The sequence below is a fragment of the Medicago truncatula genome, chromosome 1, assembly GCF_003473485.1.
Source record: "Medicago truncatula cultivar Jemalong A17 chromosome 1, MtrunA17r5.0-ANR, whole genome shotgun sequence".
Lineage (NCBI taxonomy): Eukaryota > Viridiplantae > Streptophyta > Magnoliopsida > Fabales > Fabaceae > Medicago > Medicago truncatula.
The window spans coordinates 42,385,524-42,402,584 of NC_053042.1; the positions used below are offsets into that span (position 1 = coordinate 42,385,524).

Sequence of the window (17,061 nt, forward strand, 5' to 3'; positions counted from 1 at the left end):
GTTAGCATTTCCCATATAAAATTTAGATTTTTGTTTATAGTAATGATTAAGGGTGTAGTTTTTTTTAGGAATGACAAAAGGGTGTGGTGTAATTAATATAATATTTACTATTTTATATGCGTATTTAATTTATTTTTAAAATATGTTAGTAGTATTAATTAGATTTCCTTAAAAAGAAATTAACGAGGGTGTGTCAAGAAAAAAATATTAAATGCATTTTGTATGGATGCTTGAATTAGGGGAGTCAACATTAAAAGCGACACTTCTTTAAATTTTAAAAAGTAAAATACACAATTTAAAAAAAAAATAAAAAAAATTATAATTTCTTAACTAGTGCTCCGTGGGCACTGGTAACATTTTTTTTTTAAATATACTAATATCTAAGGCTGGAGGAAGTGCTATTTTGATAAAAAAAAAATTATTTGTATAAAATAGTTTTATACATAATCAATAAAAGTTGTTATTTTTCTCTAAAACAATTGTTATTTTATCACACCAATTCACTATTATAAAGGTACTTTAAGATTAGTATAATATAGAAAGAAAGAAAAAAAGTGGTTTTTATTGTATAGTGTAAAGATTTTTTCGTTTACAAAGATGTAAAAATTTTGAACATTTTACTTTTTATATTTTATCATTATGTTTTTTTTTGTTTTATAAGGTATAATGGAATGAAAATAAACACTGAAATATAAAATAAAGATATATTTAACTATTATATAAAAGATATATTAAATAAATTTAAATTACCAAATTTCAAATACTTAACTATTAATAGATGCCAATTTTATTATAAATTAAAAATATCTTTTCATGTCATTTTATGCGTATCAGTTGATTGAACTGCTAATTTTACCAAACACTTCAACTAGCTTATCAGCTATAAGTCATCAGTCATCAGTCATCAGCTATAAGTTATCAGTTATCCGCAATTTTTACCAAACAGAGCCATGGTGTTTTGAAGATAAGAAGAATAATTGCACAAAAAAATAAATAAGTTGTGCCGAGATAAGAATAATAAAAACACTTACTTTAATATATTTTTTTCTCTTACAAGTGAGTCAAATCTTCATCATTTATTTGAGATTCATTTCCATAAATAAGACTTTAATATTTTTCTCTCTTAATTAGTCAAATCTTTATCACTTTATTTGAGATTCATTTCCATGAATAAGAAAATCTCTGTGAATTTCATTTAACAAAATATTAGTACAAGAGAGACAACATTAAAGAATATTCCTCTTATTTTTTTCTTAAAGAATGCTGCTCTTAAAGAATATTCATCTTATTTTTTCTTAAAGAATTCTACTCTTTTTATTTAGAATAGAAAGTGTAGCTTAGTTGGTAGCTACAAGGAATATTATTCGCCTAATGTTTGAACCTCGAATTCTCTACTTCTTCACATTTGAAAAATGTGTGATCTAACCACTAAACTACTTGACAAAAAAAATAAAAATTCTAAAATCACTATAGAATTAGAGGGGATAAAGTGCGATTCAGATCTTCTATAAATTTTTAAAGGAGAATGCTAACTAGTGTACTAGTAGGGGCATTGGTTAAGTATCCAAAACAAGTAAGTTTTAATAAAAAAGTTGTCTAATCATTACTTAATCAAAAGTGATATCTTATATTTTAAAAAATAGTACTCCCTCTGTTCCTTTTTAAAGTGTCATTTTTGGAGAAACTTTTCGTTCCTATTTAACTGTCACTTTCAAAGTTCAATGCAACAATAAATATTGTTTTACCAACATTACCCTTAGTTATTTATTATGGAGAGAGAAATATATGAAATAAGATATTAAATGACTAAGGTTATTATAGTAAAAGTATAAATTATTGTATAAGAAAAAGTAACATTTATTGAGTGTCTTAGTTTGTGTAAAATGTCAAAAAGTGACAGTTAAAAAGGAACAGAGATAGTAACAATCTATTTATAAATTACTTAACTATTGTCCTAGGAACACGGGTTAACAAGACCATTTTCTAAAAGAAATAGAGCATTCGATTTATGAGGGGATCTTTTGTGCGGGAATGAGCACTTATATTAAATGTTGATCAAAAATTTAATATTTAATTTAGATACAGTTTTTAAGGTCCGTTTACTTACTAATTGTAGCGGAAAGATTTCTCTCAATTTTTTCTCTCTTTTCTTCTCACGTTTTTCAATCTCAACCTTCAAAACCTTCCTTATTCTCTTTTTTCTTTTTTTATCAATATCATTGGATGGTGGAGATTTTAATGAACCTTCATATCACATAAGAGGATCCTTCCCCCTAATTGTAGTTCTAAAGATAGAAGTAAGGTCACTTCATTTGACTTTCAATGTATTATGCATATTTATTAAGGGAAATGCTAACTAATCCTCCAGAACACTCTTTAAGCATTTAAAGTCGTAATATTGTATTAAATTTTGTGCATTTATTGCATTGGAAATTGAAGTTTTACTTTTTTTAAATAATAATTTCTTTATTATGAATGTTTAAAAAATGCTCTAGATACACTAGTTAATAAGACTCATTTATTAATGTTCTAAAAAATATTGATAAATAATCCTTTTTAAATTTGAAGAAACGGAAAGCGCAGTCTTATGTTAAAGGTTGAAGAAGTAACTATGCTAAAAGGAAGGAACCAAGTGAAGTTACTTTTACATAGGCTACACAGAGGGTTTAGTCTACACCTCATGTGGTGTATAACCTTGAAATGAAGAGAGAAAAAAGAGATATGATAAATTGATGATGTGATAAATGTGATAGATTAATGATGTGATAAGATGAGAAAAATAAAGACAAAATAGGATGTTGAATGGGTATATCAAAGAGTGGGGTGTTTAAATATCACGGTTATTGTATATTAACATTAATAAGACAAGAGGCCTCAGGTTCTCTTTTGTACAAAAAAAAAAAAACATTAATAAGACAAGTTTCCCCTAAAAAAATAAAAATAAAAATTAATAAGACAAGTTTATGGTGTTTCTGGTAATACTGTTCGAAATTGATTTCAAAGTTTTATCTGATGCGTTCCACACAACCTTCACTCTTGCTAACGAGTTTGGTGACTTTGTTTCTCATTGTAGAAGTCTCTTAGTTTCTAGAAATGACTTTGATGTGTCATATGTTAGGAGGCAAGATAATAAAGTTGCTCATAGTATTGCTAGAGCATCTTTACCCAACTATAGCCCCCATATTTTTTGTGATGTACCGACTACTTTATACCCTTTAATTGTGAATGAAATGAATTAACTTTACTTTTGCTAAAAAAAAAAAAAAGTTTACTAAATATCCAATAAACTGTACCCCAAATATAATATACCTATGCTAATATGTTTACTAATCTTCAAGTAAAACTTTTCAGTGTTGTTTTTTGAGCAAATATATATGTTTACTAATCTTCAAGTAACTTTTCTTTAGTTAAGAACTTTTCTGTTTGTTTCTCGAAGGAAGACTTTTCTCTTTGTTGTGTTTTTCTTATCTAAAGTCCTGTGCAATTTTCATCTCTCTCTAGTGACTTGTTTTGTTTTTTAAGCTCATTTTAAAATTCAGAAATATCTAAATAAATAATCTGTAACAATACATGACAAAAACAAATCATAGAAGTCAGGCCAAATCTATTTTCACGTTTTTATTTGACAATCGAAGAGTACAGATGACGATGGCGGCCGAGATCGAAGAATGTTGCCTCAACCATCCCTGTTAATGTTTCGCCGGCATCGCCGTTGTCATCGGCAGATCTCGATTTGACTTTAAAGAGAGACGCGAGAGTGAGAGAGTTATGTCGGATTGAGAGAGATGGCGAGTTACGAAGATGAATGTTAAGGTTGATGATTCAAACATGTTACTAGAATCACAGTAGCGAAAATTGATAGTAAGGTTGGAGAAGATGACTAGGTTCAGGAAATCAATCAAGTATCGTTAGATACATGTGTTGTTTAAAATGAAGCTTTTGATCAAAAGGATGATATTTATTCTTACCATTCTCATATAAACATATCATTCTCACTTGATATGCCCCATATATGACCCATGGAACCGACAAGCATTCTTCATGTAGAAATTCAGGGAACTACTATATGGATAGTATAGGAAAAAAAGATCCGCAGAAAAGATGTTCGATCGGAAAATTAGGATATTATTTATGAACCGTGATATTATTGATTGATTTTAGGACGGATTTGATGTAGTGATTGAGTGTCCACTATTAATGAATGAATGCTATGGATATTTATATATAGCCATCCACCCAAACCCAAATCATCATCCCTCAATACAAATTGTTGTTTTGTATCTCCCTCTTTCGTTCTCTTGTTGGTTGGTTCAATTCAATCATGGATAAAATCAACTCACAGAACCTTAACCCTAGAGTTTTTCACAATCTTCCCACTTTCAACAATTCCAACACCGACCCTAACGGTGGAAACCAGGTTTCGAAACAACAGCCACCGCTCCGTCAAAGGGCCTTTGCTGACCTTGAGTTTCCCATACTGATGCCGCCTGCTGCTTGATTCGGATTTTTGAATGACGATTGAAACGTGCGCATGCAGTTCCATTACAATAATCTCCTACCTAGTTGCTTATTAGGGTTAGGTTAATTACTACCATTCTCTTTTAGTCTAGTCTAGTATGCTACCACGTTTTAGGATTATTATGCTAAGCGTTGGTTATCTCTTTGTGTAAAGGGCTATATAAGCCTGCACTTTGTTATCAATGAAATGAAATCCGTACTTCAAGCTTTTGTAGCACAAATTTCTCAGTGTTTTTTTTCCTTCAACTTTCCTTGCTCTCTGTTTTATTATATATGCTTCCATGATCTTTTAGAATATCTCAATGTATTTGTAAACTTGGTGTCATTGAATTAAATAAAAAAAATAAATCACAAATCGAATATATAAGGATCTTTTCATTAGGTTTCTAAAAAAATAGGATGATTAATGAAGTAAAGGGGCATAAAAAAGATTGATATTTCACTCTAAGATCATCCAGAATAGAGACACACTTTTTTTTTAATATTTAAATGGATACACATCACTCATTTATAAAATTTTTAATAGTAATATCTAATAAGTACTCAATCCCTTCAATCAAGCATCTCACACAAATTTTTTAAATGGACCCACTAATCAATTATCAATAACTTTATATCATTACATTTTAATTTTTAATATTAAAGAATTGTGGATCCCACTTAAGATTGTGGTCCAACAACTTTCTCTCCAATGGGGATACATAATATGTACCAAGTCTTAAAAAGGGTTAATGATGTTTTTCACCCCTGTAATATATGTCATTTTCGGTTTTCGCCCCTATAAAATTTTCGGTTTGATTTGCAGCCTCGTAAAATTTTTATTTTTCGGAAAACACCCCTAATAGGCCATTTTCAGATTTTTTTTTCAAGAAATTTTGGTTTTTGAATGCCCTATTAAGGGTGTTTTCCGGAAAATAAAGATTTTACGAGGGTAAAAATCAAACCGAAAATTTTATAGGGACGAAAACCAAAAATGATATATATTACTGGGGTGAAAAACACTATTAACCCTAAAAAGTTGAAGACTCCTCCATACGAGATGGTCGAAGGTTGTCTTACACTCTTACTGTCTTAGGTATTGTTATTATAGTTGACACTAAAAAAGTTATCCCGTTTTCATTTTTTTTTAGTGATCTTCATTGCAATCAGGCACCAAAGTTTTTTCTCCTGTCATTTATCTTGTGATGTGATGAGGAGCTCAAGAGAAATTGCTATTGGAACTGTAATTGTAGTGTCATTATTGTTAATAGGGGTGTAACCGGTTTGGATAAAACCACTTAAATAAAAAATTCAAACCGAAAAAGTATTAGACATTCTCTGATTCGGTTTAAAACCAATCCGATGTAAAGAGAACTAATTTTTAGTTCTTGATTTTTGATTTTGAGATTCAAAGAATCGACGAACCGAACCGATGCTAACACCACCCATTATGCTAACATAATTCCTCTTCACAAACTTAAGATATGCCCAACATTGAAGTCCAACAAAAAAAAAACTCATCAGCCCAATATTTCAATATGCACTTCAGTTTGCATAACCTACCTTTTCTCAGAGCTTTAAGCTCCAACAAAAATCTTCTTCCTATGATGAACTGAATAGTCTGCGCAGATGTAAAAAATTCCCATCTTATGATTATGAGCAATCCAAGGGGTATTTGGTTGAAGTTTAATTAAAAAAATATTTGGTTATATAATTATAATATTTATGGAACCTTTATAACATGGAGGTAGTTATACATAAATTTATTTTTAACTTCGTGGGAACTTTATTCCTATTTAGAAGAGGGAAATTTTTCTATTCCCTTAAATATTTTATACACAAGAATAAAATTTACTAAACTTGTAAAAAACATAATAATACATGTTTCTATCAATCTATTCCCATAAATCTACAAAAATAACTTGAAACAAAGGCACTACAATAATCAACATATTGACAATTTTGATATCTAGAATATTTTAATACCAAGTTGAGAACCATATATGTGAAGGAAAAAAAATAGGAATAGTAAAAACCAAGCTTCCTCTAAAATAAAAAATAAAATAAAAACCAAGCTCCAAATTAATGTTTTTTTTCTCTTCCACCCTTCATTTGGAAATATCATGGCTCTAAAACAGCCTGATCATATACACTCAATTACTTCAATAAAGATTCTTGATCCAGTAATATATAAATGGTTTATAAGTTTGATCCATATATTATTTTTGAAGAAGCCCAAATAAAATATATTAAAAATAACAAAAATTCTAACTAACACATAATTCGAACGAGGGAAAAATTCGAAGGAGCTTGAGAAGTTAGTTGGGCGGAAAAAAGTAATAGTATTTTTGTAACTCTTATTTATTCAATACATCCTTGTTTATCTATTATTTATTTATAATTTGATTCAACCACAATTGATCAACCGGTTGAATCGGAAGTCACATTAGTTCGATCTTTGGTCAAGTTTTTAAGACAATGCCTTATATGGAGTTACATAAAAATTGAGGTAAAAAGAGAAAACAAAATTCACATAAAGACGTTATATGAGCAATATTTGTGTGATTACAAGTCCAAACTTAAAACATTTAGTCCCATTAAAAAAAATGGTATCAATTTTCTTTTTTATCAAAATATTTAAATGATCTACTATATATTTTATGTATGTATGTCTATATTGTCTAAGTGATTAATATTTATGTTTTGTCTTATGACCAACTAAAAAATATATACTTGTCTTGTTTGTGTTATTTTTGTCTCTTCAATGGAAGACCAATCCAGAGAGACTGTGATTGTCTGTTATGTAAAAGTAGTGTCGACGACGAGCATGGGACGGTAAGTATAGTATCAATGCATGTGAAAGATTGCTAATAATGATATAATGAAGAGAGAGAAGCTTTATTAAAGAAGTAGATTAGGAAAATTAAAACTTCCATAAAAAAACAGTAGACGTAGTATTAGGAACACATTACTCTCAATAACTAAGATTTACATGTCACCTAATACAATTTCATATCAGATTACACAACCTGTGATGAAAAGGAGTGATAATATATATTCATAGGTCATATCATCATCATAATCATAGTTACAATCATCATAATAATGAGAGTAAAAGTGAGGTTGTCGTTTTGTGGTCACACGTGGTTGGCTTAAGGTTGGCAAATGACATGTGGTGATAAGGGGGAAAAAACAGAACTTTAGAGGAAAGAAGGAAGTGGAGGAATGTGACGTTTACTTAACGAAACGCGGTGTGAGTGAGTAATATAAGCAATTTGGTACAGAGAATTTAGCAGTGTAAGATGAGTGATGTGTGGATCTACGTCAACAAATGGCATCTTCTTTTGGGTCCTCATCTCATCCCATAAGGTAAAGGGCGAAAGACACGCAGTGTGTGCTACTGGCCCACCACTTTGAGGCCGGTGGGGTGTACTGTTCCCCATACCTACCTCTACTTTAGACTTATTATATTTTAAGTGTATGTTTGGTTTTCTCATTAGAATATGTTTAACAGTCTCCCTACTCCCCTAGTAAAATTATAGATTATCTATCAAATTTCTTTCTCACATTTACCCATATAAAAAAAACTCAATATGAATTCAACCAAATCTAATTCCTCACGCATTATATTTCGTTATCAAATATAGTAAAATTATCTTAAAATTTCGCAGTAAACCTCTAATAAATAATGTTCTTGTTAATATAAAATTAACTTGATTTGCTTTATTAACTTTATTTGTTAAGCTCACGAGGACATTTGTTTTCTTTAACAATATTAACATAGTATTTGATCTATAAATACTATTTTTTTTTTTATTGTTTTAATAATTTGTGTATCTATGTATGTATCTATCTATCATGTAAGTAGTGTTCCATAACAGAATATACCATCACACCGTTGTTTCTCCCAAAACAAAAAACAACAATAAAATATCATTTCAACCGTAATTCTTCTTCGTCATCATCATCAACAATAACGCCGTTTCCATCCACAGAACCTCTTGTCCATTTGCGTGCCACACTTGCCGCCGATCTACTTTCTTTCCAACCCCACCTCTCTGACGTACACCTCTCTCAGTTCAACACTTCCCGTTTTCATAAATTTTTACGTTTTTTTTTTTGGAAAAGCTTGTTTTTTAGTACTACTTTGAGCTCAGCTAGTTTTTTCTGTTACATAATTGTTGATTTGTAAAATTGGAAGAGTTCATGATTAGTTGCTTGTACTGTTGTACTTGATTATGTGGATTGCTCTTAATTGGAACCATGGTTGTGTCCGTGTGCTCTTTTTGGATTGTTGGGGATGAATTAAGGCTTAATCACTTTGATTTGTATTTTAATTAATTCATTAATTTTGTTTTTAAGCTAAATTTAGGGTTAATTATTTGTGTTGAGGAGTAATAATTAGATTGAGATACCTTAATTGTGAATTGTGATCATGGGGGAAAGATTGGGTGCTGAAAATTATCATTTTTATGGTGTTGGTGGTTCATCTGATTTGAGTGGGATGGGGAAGAGGTCAAGAGAGTGGAATTTGAATGATTGGAGATGGGATGGTGATTTGTTTATAGCTAGCCGTGTGAATCAGGTGCAGGCCGAGAGTTTGCGAGTGGGACAACAATTTTTCCCACTCGGGTCTGGGATCCCGGTGGTTGGAGGTTCGTCCAATACGTCTTCTTCATGCTCTGAGGAAGGAGATCTTGAGAAAGGGAATAAGGAAGGCGAGAAGAAAAGGAGAGTTATTGTGCTGGAAGATGATGGTTTGAATGATAAAGCTGGTGCACTCAGCTTAAATCTTGCAGGACATGTTTCACCGGTGGTGGAAAGGGACGGAAAAAAGAGTAGAGGAGCTGGAGGAACTTCGAATCGAGCTGTTTGTCAGGTTGAAGACTGTGGTGCAGATCTGAGTAGAGGCAAGGATTATCACAGACGTCATAAAGTTTGTGAGATGCATTCTAAGGCTAGTAGGGCTCTTGTGGGAAATGCAATGCAGAGGTTTTGTCAACAGTGTAGTAGGTAATTAATTTCCTCTGATTGATTGCTTTATGTTTTTGCTTTGGTTGATAGTTATGTGTGTATAGGAAATAAATGCTATTGTTGTTAATTAATTACCGCTCCAAAATGTAATCAATATCTGAAAATCTATGTTGTCCATGGCGCCATGATAGCGGAATAGTGTAGTGGGTCGGGTTTAGAAGAAAGGGCCTCGCTCTCTTGCACACGACATGATTCCTCCGCCTCCCCCTCCCCGCTCCTGCAATATGCCATGTGAGATCTCTATATAATTAACTGATCTCATTGCACATGCAACACCGACATACAAACTATGCTCGCTATTGAATAATCAGTGTAAAATTAGGGCTTTTACCTGTCACAGCCTACGCATGCACCCCTAGTGCAAAATTTGGGTTTGTCTAACTCGGCCAAACATGTGCAATTCCTCTCCCATATTGGCCTCACGAGTCACGACCCACAGTTCCAAACTCTTTTGTTTTTTAATTAAATTAAATTTAAGCAAGTTAAAAAAACTAAATTTAATTTAATTCTGTCTAAGTCTTTGTTATCCTTCTTTATTTTTTTAATTCTAATTATATTTAGATTACATTTATAACCTGATTTTGTTGGGAAATTACATAGTTGACAATAATTACTCCCTCTGTCCCAAATTATCTGACTTTTGGCCGTGTAATTAATTTTATATGTGAAAGAGAGAGAGTAATAAATAGTTAAAATATAATAGGAAAAGTAACATTAATGTTTCATTGGTATTGTAAAGCGACGTATAATTTAGGACAATTTTTTTTTTCCAAAGCGACTTATAATTTACGTTGTACACAAGTCTTTGTAACAACGGTCATCCCGCTATCCGCTATAGCACTTTATAGGTTTGGCGCTATGGGCCGCCATCTGTGATTAACAAGTTAGCTGAAAATTGAAAACTATATCTCAATACTGCCTAATATCATGATGGATTTCTATTAGTACTCCTTTATTCAATAACTTTGTATTAACTTTTATGTAGGATTCCTCTAAAAAAAATCTTTTATGCAAGTGTTTGATGTAAATAACACTATTGCTTGACATTCTTTTACCCCATCAACAGGTTTCACATACTTGAAGAGTTCGATGAAGGAAAGAGAAGCTGTCGAAGACGCTTGGCTGGCCATAACAAACGTAGAAGGAAAACAAATCAAGAAGCTGTTCCTAATGGAAGTCCAACAAATGATGATCAGACTAGTAGTTATCTGTTGATTAGTTTATTGAAGATACTTTCAAATATGCATTGTGAGTTTTTCTATATTTCTTTAAATAATTATCTTTGCAACTATAGCCTAGAGGAATTGGTTTGAAATGTGGAAAGTCATCGTATTAATTTAAGTTATTTCTTCCTGTACATAACTGATCCTTTGGTAGCTACAGGATGTTAGTTTGCTTAGTTATAAATCTGGTTATCGCAGTTGTATTTTTAACTGGCAAGACATGCACTATTATATAAATTTAATCTTTAACCTAATCTTTCAACCCTCTCCCGATCTTGCTTAGACTCTCGGTTTTCACAACATTTTATATAGTCTACTGCTTGTATATATGGCAATTAGGCATAAAACACAAAGGAACTTTGATGTCATCAAATTATTAAAGAATTTCATAAATTCATCTTAGTCTTGAAATTTTCTAAAACTAACACAAGATGTCTTCGTCTTTTTATTACGTTGGCATTAAATTGGTCTGAGAGATCAACCACTGGCCTCTAAAGAAGGATATGGAGGTTACAATATTAATGGGAACTTATGTTGAAAATGGTTAAAATACATGACAATACAATAATTTGTGTTCTCTTCCTTTTTAGAATACGCATGTTTCAGCAATTGACATGCAATCAATTTTTAGGAATTGTAAATATTTCACTTGTAAGTGTCAATCTTGCATGTCACATTGCAAGCTTATGATTTATGAGACGGATTATTTTTATAACAACGGGGCACTTATTTATTGCATCATATGGCAATAATGACATTTGGGATCTATGTTTGCTTAGTAAGAGTGTTCTCACATCTATTCCTTTGATTGCTATTTATGTTATGAGTTTGACTGAGGTTTTCTTTGGATGGGTATTGACGTTTTAAATTAATTATAGCTGACAGGTCAGATCAGCCTACAGATCAGGATCTATTAACTCATCTTCTAAGGAGTCTTGCAAGTCAGAATGATGAACAAGGGAGCAAGAACTTGTCAAACCTTTTACGAGAACAAGAGAATTTGTTGAGAGAAGGGGGTTCTTCAAGAAATTCAGGGATGGTATCAGCTTTATTCTCCAATGGTTCTCAGGGGTCTCCAACTGTTATAACACAACATCAACCTGTATCTATGAATCAAATGCAACAAGAAATGGTGCATACACATGATGTTAGGACCTCTGATCATCAACTCATATCTTCAATAAAGCCCAGCATTTCAAACAGTCCTCCGGCTTACTCGGAAACAAGAGATAGTAGTGGACAAACAAAGATGAATAATTTTGATTTGAATGACATATACGTTGACTCAGATGATGGCACAGAAGATCTAGAAAGACTGCCCGTCTCTACAAATCTTGCTACTAGCTCTGTTGACTACCCTTGGACACAACAAGATTCTCATCAGTCAAGTCCAGCTCAAACAAGTGGAAATTCAGATTCTGCATCTGCCCAGTCCCCTTCTAGTTCTAGCGGAGAAGCCCAGGTCTGTTTGTTTAATTTACTATTTTGAATTGGCTATTTTACTTGACTTTTCTGTACCATCTTTGCACTCAAATGGAAGTGAAAAACACGTACCCATGATTAAGATTATTCGACTTCATTTATGGACAGAGGATGTTTTCGGTAACCCTCATAAGTCAGTCATATGTTAAGGCAATGTGTGATATTTGCTGGTTCTTTAACTTTAACTTACCGATGAAGTTGAGGTGTTTTACATGTTTTGTGGCGCCCACCTTTTTGCCGTGACTGTAACGACTAACAAGCAACATGACTCAGGCCTTCAATTGCCTTGTTTGCATGATTTATATGCTTTCTTTTCTACAACTTGCTCTATTTCTTCTATTAGTTTTTTGAAATTCCAGCACTTGTTCCGTTTAATGTTTGATCAAACTCAAACCGCCTGCCAAAACAGTAAAATGAAATAGGATTTGGTGGAAAGCAGAACAGAATAAACCAATAAGTATTGGTGATCATTTCCTCATTTCTAACCATGGCTGTTGAGGAATACTTTTTAAATTAAATATTTTCATGTTTAAGAATTTGTGATTACTGTTATTTAACATTTAATTTTTTGTTTCCTCCATTCAGAGTCGCACAGACCGAATTGTTTTTAAACTCTTCGGGAAAGAGCCAAATGAATTTCCTCTTGTACTTAGAGCACAGGTACTTCAAGCTTTCGACTATAAGCAACTACAAGCAACTTCTCATTTTTTTCTTTTGAAATTTAATCACATTAAGGGTTTCAATTGGCAGATTCTAGATTGGTTATCCCAGAGTCCTACTGATATTGAGAGCTACATACGCCCTGGTTGTATTGTTTTGACCATATATCTGCGTCAGGCTGAGGCTGTGTGGGAGGAAGTAAGCTTTTTCCTTCTAAAGCTATCAACCTTTATATATTGGCAGTTATTTCTGCTACCGTACGGCAATCCTCACCTTACACGACTTTACTGCTTTTTTACAGCTTTGCTGTGATCTGACCTCCAGTTTGATTAAGCTACTGGATGTCTCAGATGATACGTTTTGGAAAACTGGATGGGTTCATATCAGAGTGCAACATCAAATGGCATTCATTTTCAATGGTCTCTTCTCACGTCTATGTTGTTATTCTTATGGTCTAGATGACATAAGTCAAATATTTATCTTTTCTTTCTTACTGCTTTTTTTATGGTGCAGGTCAAGTTGTCATAGATACATCACTACCTTTCCGAAGCAACAATTATAGCAAAATTTGGACTGTTAGTCCAATTGCTGTACCGGCATCAAAGAGAGCTCAATTTTCTGTTAAAGGTGTCAACCTGATGCGCCCTGCCACAAGGTAATCTCTGTTGCTTTCTGACTTGTGAATCCTTTGCATGTTGGTAGTTAAATTAAATGCAAACTTTTTAAGTGACTTGGACCTACTGGATTTTGTTTGAACATATGTATTTTTTTTGTTGGACTAGTGTTTTATATGACCCTCAAACTTGTCCTTAGGTTAATGTGTGCTTTAGAAGGAAAATATCTGGTCTGTGAAGATGCTCATGAGTCAACGGATCAATACTCCGAGGAGCTTGATGAACTTCAGTGCATCCAATTTTCATGTTCTGTACCTGTGTCAAATGGAAGAGGATTTATCGAGGTGCTTTTTTCTTCACTCACAAATTGTCAACAGAAAAAAGCAGTCAGGGGTTACATGCTAGTTTTTTTTTTTTTTTTTTTTTTAAATTACATGCTAGTTATTACTCAATGAGAAGGGGGATAAGCAAATTCATCTTTTTCCTGATTTTTACTTTTATGCTACATTCAAACACGCTGATTACTGTTGAGTGTTAATTATATCCTAACTCATAAGCTGTCTTTTATGTTGAATGCATCCATTTTCCAGTGTGTTATATTTTTTTTACTGAAGATAAGCACTTCTATCTTAATGCTACATGACTGAGCTATAGCTTTCTACTTCATTTTTTGATTTGCTAGATTGAGGACCAGGGTTTGAGTAGCAGCTTCTTTCCTTTCATAGTGGCAGAAGAGGATGTTTGCACAGAGATCCGTGTGCTTGAACCTCTACTAGAATCAAGTGAAACTGATCCAGATATTGAAGGGACTGGAAAAATTAAAGCCAAAAGTCAAGCTATGGATTTCATTCATGAAATGGGCTGGCTTCTTCACAGAAGCCAATTGAAATATAGGATGGTTAACTTGAACTCTGGTGTAGATCTCTTTCCATTACAACGGTTCACGTGGCTTATGGAGTTTTCAATGGACCATGATTGGTGTGCAGTGGTGAAAAAACTGCTGAACCTACTCCTTGATGAAACTGTGAATAAAGGAGATCACCCTACATTGTATCAAGCACTTTCAGAGATGGGTCTTCTTCACAGAGCTGTAAGGAGAAATAGCAAACAGTTAGTGGAGCTGCTTTTGCGATATGTTCCTGACAATACATCTGATGAACTAGGACCCGAAGACAAGGCGCTTGTTGGTGGAAAGAATCATAGCTACTTGTTTAGACCTGATGCTGTTGGTCCTGCCGGTTTGACACCACTTCATATAGCAGCGGGAAAAGATGGTTCCGAGGATGTACTGGATGCTCTGACTAATGATCCTTGCATGGTAAAATTCCTGCCACCTTAACTTATATCACTATAAAAATCAATTTCTTCTAATATTTTGGAGATTTTCTTGTCACACACACACACACACAAAGTTGCATTTAACTCTTGTTTATTTTGAGTCATCATATCGGAGTCCTGCTTTTAACTGGTACAATTCCACACTATACTGCTAGTGACATTTGAATTGCTTATAAATTTTATTGGTACCAATCATATAGCAGGTTGACCTGCCAAACTACTTTGGTCACTGATATTGTTTGACTTCACATATTTGATAGAGATAGAGAACCGTGTCTTGAGTGAATAGCTGAATGATAACCCCAGCCCACCTTAGTTTGGCTTTTTGGTAATCTAGTGCATCACGCGTTCCTTAGCAGCACTGCATCAGTAACACAATTTTGATTACAGGTGGGAATTGAGGCATGGAAGAATGCCCGTGACAGTACAGGCTCCACACCTGAGGATTATGCGCGATTACGTGGCCATTATACTTACATTCACTTAGTGCAGAAAAAAATTAACAAAACACAAGGAGCAGCTCATGTGGTGGTTGAGATTCCCAGCAATATGACAGAGAGCAATAAAAACCCGAAGCAAAATGAGTCATTCACTAGCTTAGAGATCGGAAAAGCTGAAGTAAGACGTAGCCAAGGGAACTGTAAACTTTGTGATACTAAAATTTCTTGTAGAACTGCAGTAGGAAGGTCTATGGTATACAGACCTGCAATGCTCTCTATGGTGGCCATAGCAGCAGTCTGTGTTTGTGTGGCTCTTCTGTTTAAGAGCTCACCCGAAGTTCTATACATGTTCCGACCTTTCAGATGGGAATCATTGGATTTCGGAACAAGCTAAGGTTCTTTGACTTGCAACTAATAAAACTTGATAGGTCATGTATGGATGTGTTCATAAACTAAATGACCGAGATTTAGGACTGGTTCTTTTCTTTGTATTGGCTAAATTGTGCAAATGCTATTTACATATTATTATTATCCTTCTATGGACATACTTGTACAATGGATGTGAAGACCTCTTTTGTTAAAACTCAATTTGTTAGGATCCTTCGTACTGTAATATTTGGATATAATATTCAGTGGAATACCTGCCTTTGAATTATGACTATGTCATTAAGAAGAGTAAAACTAAGTGAATTAATTTATTAGAACATAACAATTTTGGATGTAGCTAGTCACGTCTATCAAATTATGAACCATTATTCACTCTTTACAATCAAACAATCAGTCTGCAAAATAAATGCAATGCTCCATCAATACTTTTCCATACTTTATTGAATCTAATGACGCAGATTACATGCAATCTTTACAAGGACCATGGTTGCTGGCAGATCATTACTTAATAGTCCAACGAGGGACGAGGATGTTTTTGCAAACTGTTGAAGCAATGAAAAAGTATCAATCTGGATCATAAATCCAAGGCTGCCTGTGGAGCTTTACAACGATATTTTTCTCTTATTGGTTCAGTGCTAGAAACCATATTGAAGATTGATCGCCTCACTTCCATTCACTCTCGTGGCAAGTTTTCTAGGGTATGTGTAAAGATCAATCTGAAACAACCATCAGTTACCCACATTGTCATAAAGAGGCTATAAATTATTTTACAATATGGAAGTCTACATTCCATTTACTTCAGTGTGGGTCACAGAAAAGACGATTTTAGGGAGTTTCTTGGCAATGATACTTGTGCAATACGGCTGCCATAGTAGACTAGTGTCGGTGGCCAGAAAAAAGTCAAGACCAAACTCTACCTCCATTGATGGGTTGAGCAAGAGGGTGTGTTGAATAGTGACTTGGATGTTATCGTGAATTCCAAAGGAGCTGTAAATGAAATAAAATCAAATTTGTAGAAACTTGGGTTTGGATAATTTCTGTTAAGGATTTTCTCCATTTATAAATAGGTTGAGATATTCTACATTTGAAGAAAGATAAACTAATGAAATAAAATAATAATATTTTTTAAATAATATTATATTACTCTATATTTATCTCTGTCCAAATAGAAGTGTCAATTAAATGGAGATGATCTTGATTCAAAGAAGTTTGAACAAAATATAAAATAATTAATGGTGATAAAACTTATTTAATTGTAGGATCTAGGAGTATTATCTATTTTGTGTCTATCTCTTTTTAAACGAAATCCTCCATTTATTATGATAAATTGAGAGACCCTTACCGAGAAAACTTGGTCTTCATCACCATTGTTACTTGGTGCAGTAA

At 33.0% G+C, this 17,061-nt stretch overlaps 1 protein-coding gene across 1 annotated transcript; it reads left to right on the forward strand.

Moving 5' to 3' along the window:
- Positions 1–8,932: 8,932 nt before the first annotated feature.
- Positions 8,933–15,943, forward strand: LOC11412439 (squamosa promoter-binding-like protein 1). The gene is made up of 10 exons (XM_003591277.4): positions 8,933–9,510; positions 10,598–10,779; positions 11,633–12,216; positions 12,822–12,896; positions 12,987–13,094; positions 13,198–13,315; positions 13,410–13,551; positions 13,710–13,854; positions 14,193–14,828; positions 15,239–15,943. The coding sequence occupies exons 1-10, from the start codon at positions 8,933–8,935 to the stop codon at positions 15,680–15,682; spliced, it is 3,012 nt and encodes a 1,003-aa protein (XP_003591325.1). The 3' UTR covers positions 15,683–15,943.
- Positions 15,944–17,061: the final 1,118 nt, after the last annotated feature.

Coding starts and splice junctions, on each gene's coding strand:
- LOC11412439 (XM_003591277.4), top strand. CDS start 8,933: ATGGGGGAAAGATTGGGTGCTGAAAATTATCATTTTTATGGTGTTGGT. Junction 9,511..10,597: donor TTTTGTCAACAGTGTAGTAG/GTAATTAATTTC, acceptor CCCCATCAACAG/GTTTCACATACTTGAAGAGT. Junction 12,217..12,821: donor GTTCTAGCGGAGAAGCCCAG/GTCTGTTTGTTT, acceptor TCCTCCATTCAG/AGTCGCACAGACCGAATTGT.